The sequence below is a fragment of the Brassica napus genome, chromosome C4 (assembly GCF_020379485.1).
Source record: "Brassica napus cultivar Da-Ae chromosome C4, Da-Ae, whole genome shotgun sequence".
Classification (NCBI taxonomy): Eukaryota; Viridiplantae; Streptophyta; class Magnoliopsida; order Brassicales; family Brassicaceae; genus Brassica; species Brassica napus.
In genome coordinates this window covers 52748096-52763114 of record NC_063447.1, presented here as the reverse complement: position 1 = coordinate 52763114, position 15019 = coordinate 52748096, and the positions used below count along the sequence as shown (strand labels likewise).

The 15019-nt window shown below is 34.6% G+C and overlaps 2 protein-coding genes and 1 long non-coding RNA gene across 6 annotated transcripts; 2 read left to right on the top strand and 1 right to left on the bottom strand.

Annotated features, from left to right (window-relative positions):
- The first annotated feature begins 1095 nt into the window (after nt 1-1095).
- Nucleotides 1096-3432, top strand: LOC106412083 (DNA repair protein RAD51 homolog 2). Its single transcript, XM_013852971.3, has 12 exons — nt 1096-1312; nt 1385-1498; nt 1590-1742; nt 1809-1912; nt 1988-2051; nt 2126-2181; nt 2245-2325; nt 2409-2471; nt 2552-2643; nt 2736-2855; nt 2935-3078; nt 3161-3432. The coding sequence occupies exons 1-12, from the start codon at nt 1229-1231 to the stop codon at nt 3199-3201; spliced, it is 1116 nt and encodes a 371-aa protein (XP_013708425.1). The 5' UTR covers nt 1096-1228; the 3' UTR covers nt 3202-3432.
- A 2417-nt stretch (nt 3433-5849) lies between these two features.
- Nucleotides 5850-10521, bottom strand: LOC106415677. 4 transcript variants are annotated; one of them, XM_048754119.1, is made up of 13 exons: nt 10346-10521; nt 9928-10032; nt 9484-9611; nt 9228-9384; nt 9025-9137; nt 8852-8935; nt 8730-8778; nt 8565-8656; nt 8215-8332; nt 8020-8099; nt 6766-7931; nt 6542-6658; nt 5850-6452 (listed from the first exon to the last, which is right to left on the bottom strand). In XM_048754119.1, the coding sequence occupies exons 2-13, from the start codon at nt 10024-10026 to the stop codon at nt 5998-6000; spliced, it is 2658 nt and encodes an 885-aa protein (XP_048610076.1). In that variant the 5' UTR covers nt 10027-10032; nt 10346-10521; the 3' UTR covers nt 5850-5997. The 4 variants fall into 4 exon arrangements, with proteins under 4 accessions (XP_048610076.1, XP_013711891.1, XP_013711890.1 ...); XM_013856437.3 differs by having other exon boundaries at nt 9025-9134; XM_013856436.3 differs by having other exon boundaries at nt 10342-10500.
- An 888-nt stretch (nt 10522-11409) lies between these two features.
- Nucleotides 11410-14604, top strand: LOC106414466. The gene is made up of 3 exons (XR_001282887.3): nt 11410-13518; nt 13617-13692; nt 14344-14604. It is a non-coding gene; the product is annotated as an uncharacterized LOC106414466 (long non-coding RNA).
- Nucleotides 14605-15019: the final 415 nt, after the last annotated feature.

The window sequence follows — 15019 nt, the reverse complement described above, 5'->3', positions numbered from 1 at the left end:
GCCGGACATGTATTCTTGCCGAGAATCTCCTATATGTTTAGCTCATGTTCGACCATAAGACACTAAAGACATACACGTCCCTAACCTTAAGTACTATTGGCGCCTTGCCTTGATATTGAGACCATTAGTCATTGGTATCCATGAAGCTTAACCATCAGGTTGGGATGCGCCAACTTGAAAGACATATACGGAGATTGGGATACGTAGACTGAAAGATTTTCAGTGATGTTCAGAACAGGAGGAGTAATTCGTGTTGTACTATTTTTCCTTAACCATGGTCTTATCCCACTGGGTTTTCCTGGTAAGGTTTTAATGAGGCAACATCCAAAGCGTATTACGAACTCTGTATGCTTATGACATCTAAGGGGGAGTGTTATAAACCATATGATGGATGTCCATAACCGGCCCGGTCTATAACCGGCCCAATAACAAGAGAGAGAGAGAGAGAGACGACCCAACCCTAGAGAGAGAGAGAGAGACAGCCGCATGAAGAGGAGAGAGAGACGGCTTAGACTTTAGAAAAAAAAGAAACCCTATTTTCTTTTCCCTGTATTTGTACACTTTCTATATTTATGTATTTCCTTTTATCTCTTTGTAACTCCCATATATAAGGACACTTTATGATTGAGTAATAATAGACGCAACTTACAAATTTCTAAACCTTAAGTTGATAACATAATACTATTATTCGGCTACTAGTTAAAAGAGTGGTTAATGTCAAATTAACTGAAATAATAAAATGATGATGAAGTACTTTCCCAATCAGGTTGTTAGATCATCAATGACAACACTAGACATTTAATTTCGATATATGCCATAAAAACAAAAGCTCTATCCACCACATACACGACCACGTTGGACACTAATATGTCAAATATCTAATCAAAACATGAAACACTAGACCGACCTTGCATTTACCATGTCTAGATTTTTTTATATATTGTTTATAGCTTAATGATTTATCATAATGTGACCAGTCTGAGCGAATTATTTTGAAATTGTAGAATATAAGTGTAGAATTGTTTTATTTAAATATAATCTCGTTGATTGTCGACAAAAAAAATAATATAATCTCGTTGATTAAGCCACAATGAATAATACAAATTTTTATTGTCAGGCCCAAAAGTAGTTAGTAAGAGTACATATTTGTAAATGGGCCAGATAAAGAGGCTTCTCTAATCTCCTCCACCCGAAGAAACTATTCCGACGACTGAGACTGAGATAGAAGATGGCGAACAAGCTCATCGGAGAAATAGACCTTCACAAGAGAATTTCAAACATTTTCGCCGCGCGAAACATCATCACCGCCAAGGTTTTACCTTCCGATACACTTTATAATCATATCTTCTTCATCCGATTAAACCCAATTGCTTTTTTTTTTTAGGATGCATTGTCTATGACGGAGTTTGAGTTGATGGAGCTTCTAGACGTTGGAATGAAGGAGATACAATCAGCTGTTAGACTCATCAGCGAAGCTGCCTCTCCTCCATGTCAATCCGTAAAAAGCAGCTCTTTTCTCTTTCAGTTTGCTACATATGAACGAACTATAAGCTTTTATAATCTGAACCTTTGATAATATGGTTGTAAAGGCTCGATCTTTGCTGGAGCAGAAGGTCGAAAACGAGTATCTATTGGGGCATCTTCCTACCCATTTGAAGGGGTTGGACTCAGCCTTGTGTGGTGGCATACCCTTTGGTGTTCTTACTGAGTTGGTAGGCCCACCTGGTATTGGTAAATCACAGGTAACTTTAACTTCACTTCAGTGTGGTTTTTGCATATGGTAAAGGTTCTCTCTTTGTATTGTGCAGTTTTGCATGAAGCTTGCTCTATCAGCTTCGTTTCCTAAAGCTTATGGAGGTTTAGATGGTCGTGTGATCTACATAGACGTTGAGTCCAAGTTTAGTTCAAGAAGGTAAACTACTTCTTCTTACCTGCATGACATCTTTCTTGTGCATGAAGTTCTCAAGAGTGTGTATTCATTCATCAGGGTGATAGAGATGGGATTGAAGAGCTTCCCTGAAGTGTTTCACCTTAAAGGAATGGCACAAGAGGTTGTTTGTATTCCCTTTTTGGGTAAAGTCATCTCATGTTTCAGATTTGCTTACATAACTTATTGCCAGTGCAGATGGCAGGAAGAATCCTTGTGTTGCGGCCAACATCTTTATCCGACTTTACTGAAAGGTGTGTTAGACTTCACTTTATCTGCTAGGAACTATTATCATGATGCTCTTTGTAATCAAGCAGTATACAAGAACTCAAGGAATCGATTCTTAAAAACCAAGTGAAGCTGCTAGTGATTGATAGTATGACAGCTCTTCTTTTAGGGTTAGTCTATAACTTCTATTTCCTCCTCACCTTGGTAACAAAGTATTTGTTTTTTTTCCACTAAATAAATGATTGATTTTCAGAGAAAACAAACCTGGAGCTCAGAGACAGCAACATCAGTTGGGTTGGCATATTTCTTTCTTAAAGTATGAATTGTAGTCTAAGCTTTGAGTGTACCATTCACATGAGCACTTCATCTTTAACATTGATGTTGATTCCCTTGCAGATCGCTTGCTGAGTTTGCACGGATTCCTATAGTGGTGACTAATCAAGTTAGATCTCAAAACCGAGATGAGACTAGTCAGTATTCGTTCCAAGGTAATATTAAACAGAAACTGAAGTATCTATGTACTCTTTTGTTGACTTCATCAATGCACTCTACCACAGTCATATGTTTTTCTATGTAACAGCTAAACTGAAAGATGGATTTGAAGAACACACAAGGACGTATGATTCTCACCTCGTTGCTGCTTTAGGGATCAACTGGGCTCATGCTGTAAACATCCGGTTGGTTCTTGAATCCAAGTCCGGTACGTTAAAGCATTTGTAAGGTCACAGTAGCTACGAAGAATGTTTCATTCATGTGGTTTGGTTTTCACGTTTTTGAAGGTCAGAGAATCATCAAGGTTGCAAAATCTCCTATGTCACCTCCTCTAGCGTTCCCGTTCCATATAACTTCAGCTGGAATCTCATTGCTGAGCGACGACGGGACTGAGCTGAAAGGCCCAGGAATCAACAACATTCATGCTCGAGGTATTATTGATCCCCTGTTACGTCGCAGAGTTGATATGTTACAAATATAATAGGCCTAATACTATAGATGAGGACAATGCAGGGCACAGCGACGTGATTAACTTTAACGGGGACTGCTCGTAATGGAATAAAGCAAGGGCGAATCAAAGGCGTGGTGATACAAAAACCAATAGTAGTAGGTCATTAGTTCAATTAAACTTTCTTAGGAAAAGCTAATGTTTTAGACAGTTTAACCGGCACTGCTTTCACAATATTACAGTCTATTTATTATTTGATAAAGAGTTGTCCTGTATTTTTTTTATATATACGTTGTCAGTATCCAAATACTTAATACTAAGATTATAACAAAGTAAATATGAATCATAAAATGCTGATCCAAAAAGTGAAATGAATCATAGATATTTTCAAAATTTCGGAAATCGCCTCATCTCTACCCTTAATAATGAGTCCAGTCTCTTCAAACGTTATATATTAATTTCTACAATTTTAATATTTTTAGTTGGTGTAATAGGATACTCTAAACATCTCTATTACTATTTGTAATTAATATTTACTACCTTTTCATATGTTTTTGCCACAGAACAAAAGCAAACTAGTGTTACTAACTTTCGAGGTGTTATGGGAGTTGGACTTATATAGAATTTGTTGAGTTTAGAGATTTGTTGAATTTAAAAAGAATCGGAGAGAATTTTGTGCATTGTGAAAGTCTATGAAAAGAAATTACTATAATAATTTTAAATTTTAAATAATCTGAAAACATATGTATTATTTTCAAAATCATATAATATGTCTTCAATGGTTAAGAATATAATATCCAATAACAGTAATTTTAATAGATTTGTAGAATCATTAAAATCAATTTTTTTTGAATAACAAACCATTTTATATAAATTTATAAAATTAACAAACCAATAACATTAGATGTTATTGAAAATGTGAAAATCCATAAACTAATAACACAAGGCTCTGTAAATTGTAAGAGTCTTATACGTGTCTATTGTATGCGTATCTGCATTCATTCATATCATGTTGCTTTTGATCCTTCTACGGACTAGAGACAATTGTGGCTTCAGCAATGGTTGGCTAGCCGCATTCTTTGCAGTTTTGTATTCATTTTCATAAATATATTTTTTATTTTCCATAAAAAGAGAAAACAGATAAAAATTAAAAAAAATTATTTTATATTTAAAATGAGTTAAAATTTAGTAAACTATATTATCAAAATATAAAAACCAAAACAGTCTGCAAAAAAAAAATGTAAATAAAATATATGTTTGATTGAAATAAAAAATTACATAAAAAATAATCTCGCGTTTTAAAACGCGGATTAAAAGTACTATTAAATCATAAATACACAACATGTTTCATATGTGATTTTTATAGTTGGACAGTTCCTTAGAAATTTTATTAAATGTGTTTTTGCATGAACTTATCATGTCCTAACGATAAACTATAATCATTATCACAACAATAAATATGGATTTGTTATCAAAATCTAATCTATTAAAAGGTACATTTTTTGCCAAAGGTTTTTCAAATTTTAAAAGGTACATTATAAAAATAACTTTGGTTTGATATAAAATATTACACAAATTGCTATTCGTATTTAATTAAATATATGATTTTCAGTAATGATATATTGTTCATTTTTATCATTCTTACATAACCATTTTTATCATACTTCATCTTTAACATTGATAATTAATCAGTTACAAAAAAAAAACATTGATAATTATTCCCTGCCATTTTACAGATCACTTGCTGAATTTGCACATATTCCTTCAAAGGTATAGTACTGTTGTGTTGACTTCATCAATGCACTCTACCACAATCATATATTTTCTCTGTAACAGCTAAATGGAAAGATAGATTTCAAGAACACACAAGGAGGTATGATTCTCACCTTGTTGCTGCGTTGGGGATTAACTGGGATCATGCTGTAACCATCCGGCTGGTTCTTGAAGCCAAGTCCGGTACGTTAAGCATTTGTAAGGTCACAGTAACTAGGAAGAATGTTTCATTCATATGGTTTGGTTTCACGTTTTTGAAGGTCAGAGAATCATCAAGGTTGCAAAATCTCCTATGTCCCCTCCTCTAGCCTTCCCTTTCCATATAACATCAGAAGGAATCTCATTGCTCAGCGATGACGGGGCTGAACTGAAAGGCCGAGGAATCAACAATATTCATGCTCGAGGTATTATCTTATGCGCAGAGTGAACCATATTACAGTATAAAAGGCCTAACAGGCTAACACTATAAGCTGAGGACAATGCAGGGCACAGCGACATGATTAACTTCAATGGAGACTGCTCGTAGTGGAATAAAGATTGATACAAAAAACGATGGTAAGTAGGTCACTAGGACTGCTTTCATGTTAGTGCAGTTTATTATGCTATGTTGGACTATTTTTCCGACCAAAATACATTTACTAAACAATAGCAAGCCAGTGTTAATAAATTGAGCTAATTAGCTCAATATACTTATAAGAGTGGGATACCATACAAATGGAGGAAAATGGTAGTGATGGAGGGAAGAAAAATAGAGGGATTTAGGGTATGGATTGCAAATAGGGTATCTTTGGGGTGTAGGGAGTACAATTGCTTTAATAAATTAGTAATTCCTCCGTAGATCTCATGTTATCATAATCAAGTTGAAATTTGGATTTTGGTGCCGATGAACAGTTTTAAAAAGAAAAATTCAACTGAAGACAAAATCTTATGTGCCCTCCTAATTGAAAATCATATTTGACATCTTTAAAAACCAAAGAAAAATGTTAATAATGAAATGCATAATAAACCAATAAAAATTCCTAAAGCTTTTTTTTTACAACCACCTCTCTTTTGGCTCAGTTTCTAAGTAACCAGAAGCTAAGACACAAGACTAGTGATGGCTAACTGACTGATTCTGACATGTGGTGTTCTAAATCCTGAAAGTCCCATTGTAACCATTCATCATCCGATTAGTTGACCCAGTAAACCTCTCATTCTGGAGCCTGTTTAGACTTTGGATCTCGTTGCTCAACCCATCCCACTGGCCATTAGGCAAGCCCATGTTCCTAGATAGTATGTTGCTACTCCCTTGAGATTGATCTATAAACCTTGATGCCACCATTCCTAAAGAGTCGGTGAGTCTACAGTTTTGATGCGAAGACTGCACTGCCTGTTGCTGTTGAAACTTTGCCTCCTTTGCAAACATGTTTGTGTTTCCCTGAAAGTTTGATCGGTAATCTAGGCTTGGATTCTCAAAGCCTTGACCTACAGCCATAATCGCAGGATCCATAAACTGAACATCTCTGACACCACCATTGTTTTCCGTTGGAAGTGACTGATGATATGAGTTTATGTACACTGGTGAGTCAGAATAACGATGGTTTCCTACACAAATAAGGACAACAAGACTTTCAACTTATCTAAGATCAACATATCAGAACAGGTGAACTACAACATATATAGACATAAACTACCTGAAAAGCCATTAAATGCCTGATGTTCTCTCCCATTTGACGCAAAGCCTGGAGGAGGAGGAGGTCGACTTGCAACTGAAAATCCAGGTGGCGCTGTAACCGGACATCTTGGAACAGCTACAAGACAAAAAAAAACAAAGGAGATTAAGTACCATCAACATGAAGTAAAAGCATAATATAAACAACTAGAAGCTTGAGGTAAAAGAATGAGAAATTACACTCACAAGGAGGTTTATAAGACGAGGGCAAAGCTGAGTTCTGCGTGACATGATCCATTTCTTTGAGATAACTTGATGAAATACCATTATACATCCCAATCATATCCAAATCAGAACTCTGTTGTTCTGAAGAAGTCTTGTACAAGTCACTGCCATGGTTGAAGACGTTATATGATCCAAAAGCTTGATCCTTTGCTTCATCTTGCCTTGCAAAAGAAAACCGGGATTGACTGTTCTTAACTTCGCAGGAACTGGCTAGCTGTTGTTGCTTCGACAAGTTATGAGTTGATGTCAAGTATTCATCAAGATCTAACGACAATATATTTGCAATCCTGTCATCTATTTCACTCCTAGAGTTTCCATCTGATGGTCTCTCCCTTCCTCTATCAGGAAAACCCATAGAATGATTAAGACTGCCATTTAAACGACTGGGCTCGCTCTGTGGCATCTCGTTATATCCATGTGAGATGGAAGCTATATTAATTCCTCTGCTTTCAGCCGAGGAGGATCCAAACAGACTCCTGGTTTCATCATACTGGGATGAAGAAGGCGGCATAGTGCGTAGGAAACCAGATTTATTGGGCTGACAGCTAAAAACTTCAGGATCCTTGAGTCTTTCTCTAATGAAAGATGATATATCTGTTACCAATGGAGACCTCAAAGCACTGCCTGCATTAACTTCTTCTCTTGGGACAACAAGCACTTCATTTGTCTTCTTTAATGGCCGCACTTCTCTAGTTTCATCGACGAAATGCTGTAGAGAGTCTCGGGACACTTCTGTATGAGACGAAGCTTGATCAACATCTGAACTGTCGGACCTTTTTATCCCCCCATAGCCATCCACAACACTATCTGCATCCACTGACACAGCCTCGCTGCAGACACTCTGTATACCTCTAGAAGTAGGCTCTGGAAATTCTGTGCAAGCTGATGGCACACTAACAGCTCTAGTATTATCCACATTTGCAGAAACTAATGCCTTACTATTACTGGTCTGGGGCCTATTAACCAAAGAAAGCTCTGGAAAATCAGCCTGGCTATTCAATGGTTCTGGCAGTTTCAAGGCATTGCCATATGGAGTAAGATTATCATCTGTGGCTGCTTTATCTCTTAAGGGTTCCCCAGAGCATGGTGTATTCGGTACCGAAGACTGGCTTGAAGCATGCATTCCCCTGAAAAAACCAGTTACAAGTTACAGACAAAAGCAGGCACACAATTAACAAAATAAATAAAAAATCTATACATAATAATTCAGTGTACCACAAGGCTCCAGCAGGTAGAGTAACAGATCGGCCGTTGCTACTATTTGGGCGAGAAGTTTTAGCAACACTCTGTGGATTCTGCAAAGGAAAAAAAAAATGCCAAAAGCAGAATATATCATTACATAAACGCATCATGAATATGCTGAAAGCATAAAAGAATATCAACAGACTTCAAGAAGAGCTGGCAACTTACATTCGGAACACATTTCGGAATGTGTCTATCAACAAAATCATCCACTGGTGGAGGTAACATATATCCAGAACGCCGCGGAAAATTAGCCACCGCACCAGTAATTTCTTTAATAATTTCCCTTTTCAAATAACAAAAGAGTCAGATAACCACCAATCAAAGCACAACATATATAGACCATACTGATGCAAAATCAAGTCCCTGTCAGCCTCAATAAAGGATGAAAGGTAAGGAAAAAAAAAACACAGATTGTGAACATTTTAACATCTGAATCTAGTAAGGTTAATTAAAAGATACTTCACTAAGAAATAAAAAGCAAGAAAACAGTTTCAGGATAGTTGAGGTTAGTTTACTTCATGTGCACTGATACGGTTTCATCTTTTGTGAAACTATCCTCTGGGGCGCCGATCTCATGCAAGTAAAGGCATTCTGCATTGTTACAAGGCTGCAACAACAAAAAGACATTTTTACAAGATTGTATGCAAGTTTTTAGAGAGAACAAGAGAGTATCTGCTTACCATGTTTCTTAACCACGCATGACAGTACTTCATGGTCCCAAAACATGCCCTAATGACACCAATAAATTATTAGAAACTCCACCGTAAGTAATCTTTTAGAGAAAAAAGGAACCATCACATACTTGAGGATTCTACCATCCAAAGCAAACTGATGCACTGATCGGATACATCGAATAGCTTCCTCCTCTTTGGAGTAAGTAATATATCTGGTTTTGGAGACACAAGAAGGGAAATGTTAGTTCAATGAAGATTGTTAGAAGTAAGCATGTCTACTCTGTTTGAAGATGATACATACACACTGCAGGAATCGTTTGGAAATAGTTGGATATCCCCTGCTTGCGTTCGAGACATTGCTACCTTCACCACTTTCCCATATTGACCAAAGTATTCTCTCCTCTGAAAACGCTGCTTTACATATAACAAACCTCAGATTAATAAGAGTGCAAAAGAGATTTCTTTCCAGAAAAAAAAAATAGAATGCCAAAGGAGAGAAGTTACATCTTCATCTGCCAGATCGAAAGGCAAGCTCATAACATAAACCAAGTTTCTTTGAATGACTCTCACACCAGTTAGATCTTTCCTTCCCTCAGAAGCAGCTTTAGGCTTGGCGGCCTTCTGTGATTTTTTCCGGTCATTGTTAAGTTCAGCAACCAAACTGGTGAAATCATCATCAGAACCAAAAAAAAAAGGAATCAGTCTTTACACGTTTAAAAAGGAGGAACAAGAAGGTTTCTTCTTCTTTTTTGTTTTTCACCTTTCACAGCTAGCAGTCATTCCAACAATCTTTTCCTTATCATAAGGAGTTCGACATGCAGGACAGCGTCCCTCTGTCTTATCTTTCTCAGCCATCTCTATAATCTGATGCCAACACCAAACACATATCTGCACCAACCACAAATAATTACAGTAAATGAATCAAACATTTAAGTCTTAAACCTAGATTCTAAGAAAGGGTGTGCATTTGATCCTCTTTCAGTAGAACATTGTTCCCACAAGAGGCATGTATGAATGAATTAATGTATCATACACAATTAAAATGACTCTTTGTTGCTCAAACTTAAAACAACAGGCTGAGAAAAAAAAAAACTCAAATTTACACACTAAACAGAGCATACAAACTGGAAAATTTGGTTTCAGATAACTAACAAGAACCCAAAACTGGTGAAGCAGTGACAAAGAGGAGGGTGTAGGATGGAACCTGGTAACCACATTTGCAAGGGTTGAGATGCTGGTCAGTCAAGTCCATCTCCTCAGCACATAGAGGACAAGTCTTTTCTCCTTTGTCATTATTATTCATCCTTACCTTAATCATTAATTACAAAATTAGATTAGAACATACTCTATTATCTTCTAATAAACAAGTATCTATATAAACTACTGCAACTAAACTTTTGAAAAATGAGAATTTTATCCTAAAAAAAAAGGGAGAAACTTTTGAAAGAATCTTCGCAATGCAAAACCTCGAGCACTCAAAAGGAGTAGAAATCTCCAGGTTTCTACGGCGAAAACGGTTAGCAGATCGAGAAACAAAACCCTAATTGCCACGTTAGGGTTTGAGAGACACGCTTTTCGAATTCGATGGAGAGAGAGAGAGAGAGAGAGAGGGGATTACTAACGGTGGGAAATGAGAAGAGATTTGCGGAGAATCGAAGAGGAATGAAGATTTTGTGGGATGATGAATGTTGGTTTTCAGTGGCTAAAACCTTGTCGCCAATGGCTGGTGTTTTTTCAGAAGGTACCAAAGAAAATATTGAATTGCGAGGCGAGAAGCAACAGATAATAAAGATGTACTACCTTATTTATCATTTTCATGTTTTTTTTTTATTTTATTTTGACGGCTATTTAATTTTTTTTTTCATGTTAAAAGTAGTTTTTTCTAGGTTTTTTCCAATCCCATTTAGTAGTTGGTTTATTAAATTTTAATCTGAATTATAAAAAATATCTCAGTCCGGTTAAGTGTTTTTTCTTCTCATTTTTGGGTATATGATATTTTTAATTAAATATGCATATAATTAAATTTAAAGATTGTTTGGTTTAAGTCGAGTTTAATTTTATGTTTTTGGTTTACTTTGGTTTGTTTGGATATATTAAAAGAAAAGGTTGAAGTTAATTGGTTTAGCCAATTAGTTCAATTTTTAGGTTGGTTATTTCAGTTTGACTTCAATTTAGTTAAACCAAATTATAAGCATTTGCAATAATAACTATTTATTTTGTTTGGTAATTCTTTTCAGTAAAACAAATATTAAATATTTCAGAAACATATCAGTACTAGAAGTTTAAAATTCATTTGTGGTAAAGAGAAGGATAAAATACGTAAAATTAATGTATTGAAAATTAATTTTCAATTAGATTTTGATATGTACTTTAAAAGTAAAATTTATTTTTGGTTTACAAATTTTTTGATAAATAAAGTTATAATTTTTGTATATAATTTAGTAATTTGATTTTTAATATAATATGTTTAAATTTATTTAAATACTTTTGTATAGAAACTCATGTTTATTATTAAAAACATAAAAATAGTAAGAATATTAAATGTAACTCGATCCACCATATAATTACATAATATAATATTAGTTATTTTAATATCTTATTTTCTTGAATAAAGTTATGCTCATCTAATTTTTAATATTATAAAGTTAAATTTTTTATGCGTAAAATATTTTCTTTATAATTATTTTTAAATAAACTATATTGTTGAATTCATATATTTGTGAACTATTCATTTCAATTTAAAATAATTCACTTCCCCACGTGCAGTAAATCAATACATGAAGATTAACAAGATTCTTGTGGATGTCTTAGCCCAGACACATGAAATCCTTGTTAATTTTTGTCTCATATCGCGTAAAATGGATATTAGCCACTTCAACCTTCTTCAAAAATTGATGATGAAATGATCATTTAATATCATCTTAGGAGCGAGTCAAGATCCATCTTAGGAGCGAGTCAAGATCCACCTTGTGATGTGTTTCGACAGGATGCAAAACAATTTTATATTGAAAAATGTGCCTTGAAAGGGCTTTAAACCTCGCAGGGCAACCGTCATTATAAGAAAAGTATATTTACACTATCGAGAAATAAGTTGTATTGCTACTGGAGCGGAGTAGAGCTAAGAATGAAAGAATATTGTGACATATACGACTATGACGATTAAATAAAATATCATGATAATGTACAAGAATTGTTACAAAAAAAATAATCATTTTTTCATTGGAGATGTATTGTTATAACAAAAACTATGAACCAATGTATTGTATTCAGTGTCGAACATTCTTTCGCTTATTACAATTTCTGTTTCTATTCTATTTACAAGCTTCGATTTTGACAAAATATAGTATAAAATTTCAAATTACAAGTCATCGCCAAATTTTTCATCTTTCACCATTGTTCGCATTGAATATTTTTTCACATATTTTTGTTTTTTCTACCACTACCAAATAGTGTATCCGTAGTGGACCATATTTATTCGCCAATTACAAGTTTGATTTCTATTATATTTATCAAAACTCAACAACAATAAAATAGAATAACATATGATATGATGTAAAGTTACATGTCATCCTCATTTGTTGATTTTCCATAACTTTTTACATTAATCTCTTCTTCACAAATATCTTATTGGTATATCTACTAGTGCCTAATATTGTACCATATATTGTAGATTAGAAGCTTTTCATCAATTTATAAAACCTTAAAACAATACAATAAAATAGCATATGAAGATAAATTACTTGCCATTCTCAACTGTTCATTTCTATAATTGTTCAGATTAATCTCTTTACTCGCATATATTTTCTTCCAATTCAACACACTGGAAATTTATCAAACAAATTAAGCCTTTAATATTGACACTGTAATTCAGTATCATTCAATTAGACATTTCATCCTCTTTTTTCAATTCCTACTTAATCGATAAACTGGAATTAGAAATTGATCAAAACAGCAAAACTAATTTTTCAAAGAGAAGATACATAATCAATTTTGATTGAATATCGAGTGTGTGGATTGATGGGAACAAGTTCTGAATTGTTTTTCCCAGTGATGGATACATAAAAAGGAAGAGTTTTACTAATAATTTCTTAAAAAGAATTGAGTTTTAAGTGACTAATTACTTGTGTATAATATTAAACATTATTTTGTTTCACATCAACTATTGTACTAATCCTATTGAATTTCTATCTTATGTTTAGAGAAATGTTACACCGACATTTGTAAATGTAAGAAAATAAAACACTCCAAAATTCATAAGTTAAAAGCAATTCCATCAGTTGAGATACTCTCTACGGTTTCTGAGATTTTTTAAATTAATATTCTAATAACATTTTGTTATGTAATTCAGTTTTAATTTATTTGAAAAAAGTTAAAAGCAATAATATAATGACATGTTGCTTTCTTTTTAATATTCACCTCCATCTTACCGATCTGTTGTAGTTAGGGTGTCAATTGGTTAGGCCCACCCATGGATTCACCCATTCAAAACAAACATGAGTGGGTGATGGTCATACCCAAATAACTAATGATGTAACTGGGTTAAAGACCCACTTTGCCCATGGGTTAACTGGTCCAAACCAAATGGGTGTTGGGCTGGCCCAAAACACTTAATTTCTAGGTTTAGACAATTTGGGGAAAAGACCCACTTCTCTTCTCCCGTTCGACGATTCTCTTCTTTTCTTCCACCATTTCTCTTCTCCATTCCCAGATTTTCGTAGCCGCGAGTCCTCCCTTAAGTCTTCCTTATGAATCAGTAACCTAACTCTGAAACTTCCTTTAGCTGTCTTCTTCTGTGGTAAGTTTCGAACCATTCATTTGTTTTCGATTGAAGTTTTCTCATCCAAATATATGTTTACTGTAACCCTTTAAACTAAAAATCATTTTTGATTGAAGGTTTCTCTTCCTTGTAGAGGAGTCATCTACTTATAGGGAGGTTTAGCTCTGTCTCCATTTCTCTTCGCGATTTCAGGTATGATTCTCAAGTTTTAGCTTTGAACTCGGGTTATGTGATGGTCATAACTGACTAGTCTCTCTGATTTGTGCTACTCATGAGTCATGAACTCTCTGAGTTTCTATCTTATAGTCATAACTGAGTAGTCTTGTGTTTGTCAGATCAGATTCTTTGTTTATGGGTTTATGGTTCAATTTATGAGTTATAAATAGTTTGAATTCTGCATCTAGACTAGTGAACTGGTACCTTATGAGTTCCGTTTAGTTTGTTCTGACTCCTGAGATGAGACAGTATCATTGTATTTACTTGCAGTTCTAGTAGAAGTTGACTTGATATTCATTTCGTTCATTCACCTTGCTGAAGCTTACTGTCACAGTAATATTGTGTAGTTTTGATATATTGTTAGGTAGTTTTGCAAGAACATTGTGCTGGCAGGAGTCGGTAGTGTGACGTTAATGGATGATAGTTTACTGCTCATTATTGTTTGATCTTGTACTTTGCTTATTGGTTAGTGTTGAAGAGTAATCACTAACCAACAAAGAGTTAGCCTTAGCTTCGAACTTTGCTTATTGTTTGATCGTGTACGTTGCTGTTCAAAGTCTAGAGACTATTACAAAAGCTCTGTTTTTGAAAGAATTAGTGTTAAGACTTTTTTTTTCCTTCTTGCAGGCTGAAGACACAAGTAGACAAGCCGGAAGATTGCTATCACAATTGATTTTGTGATCCTTGTTATTGGTATGTCGCCAACAGATCATGCAATATTTCTGTGAAAGAATCAATAAAAACAAATGTCTTTGAGACTATTTCAATTTCAGTCATATTTGAATATTTTTTTTTTTGAAAAAACATATTTGAATTTTTATTGCTGGATTTAAAGAAATTCTATAATTTTTATTTGCTATAAGTATATAAGTTTATAAATTGAGTTTACAAAAATTGATTATGAACAAAATTGAGCTATCTATAAAAAAAACAATAATGAGTGGGTCTTGGGTTATTTCCAGTGGGCATGGACTAACTTGGGTATGAGTGCTATTGGATATGAGTTTTATATGGCTGTGAGTGTTTTTGGGTATAGATGTTATATGGCCCAACTGGACACACCCATTTGGGTGTGGACCGCCCAATTAACAGCCCAACTATTGGGTATGGGTATTATATGGATGTGAGTGTGTTTTGGGTATGAATGTTATATGGCCCAATTGGACACCCATTTGGGCGTGGGCCGCCCAATTGACAGCCTAGTTGTAGTTCAGTTAGAATACTTTCTTTTGGTTCGAAACCATTTGCGGTTAAAACTCAAAAAGTACAAGTGTTGATGTTCGGTCCAAATTATTTCTGAAAA

Bases quoted from the DNA above. Each gene is read 5' to 3' on its own strand.
- LOC106412083 (XM_013852971.3), top strand. From the start codon at position 1,229: ATGGCGAACAAGCTCATCGGAGAAATAGACCTTCACAAGAGAATTTCA. The intron at 1,913-1,987 runs GTAAACTACTTC...TTCATTCATCAG, and splicing joins TCCAAGTTTAGTTCAAGAAG to GGTGATAGAGATGGGATTGA. The intron at 2,182-2,244 runs GTGTGTTAGACT...GTAATCAAGCAG, and splicing joins TTATCCGACTTTACTGAAAG to TATACAAGAACTCAAGGAAT.
- LOC106415677 (XM_048754119.1), bottom strand. From the start codon at position 10,026: ATGAATAATAATGACAAAGGAGAAAAGACTTGTCCTCTATGTGCTGAG. The intron at 8,333-8,564 runs GTAAACTAACCT...TTATTTGAAAAG, and splicing joins ACCGTATCAGTGCACATGAA to GGAAATTATTAAAGAAATTA. The intron at 6,659-6,765 runs GTGAGTGTAATT...TTTGTCTTGTAG, and splicing joins CTCGTCTTATAAACCTCCTT to CTGTTCCAAGATGTCCGGTT.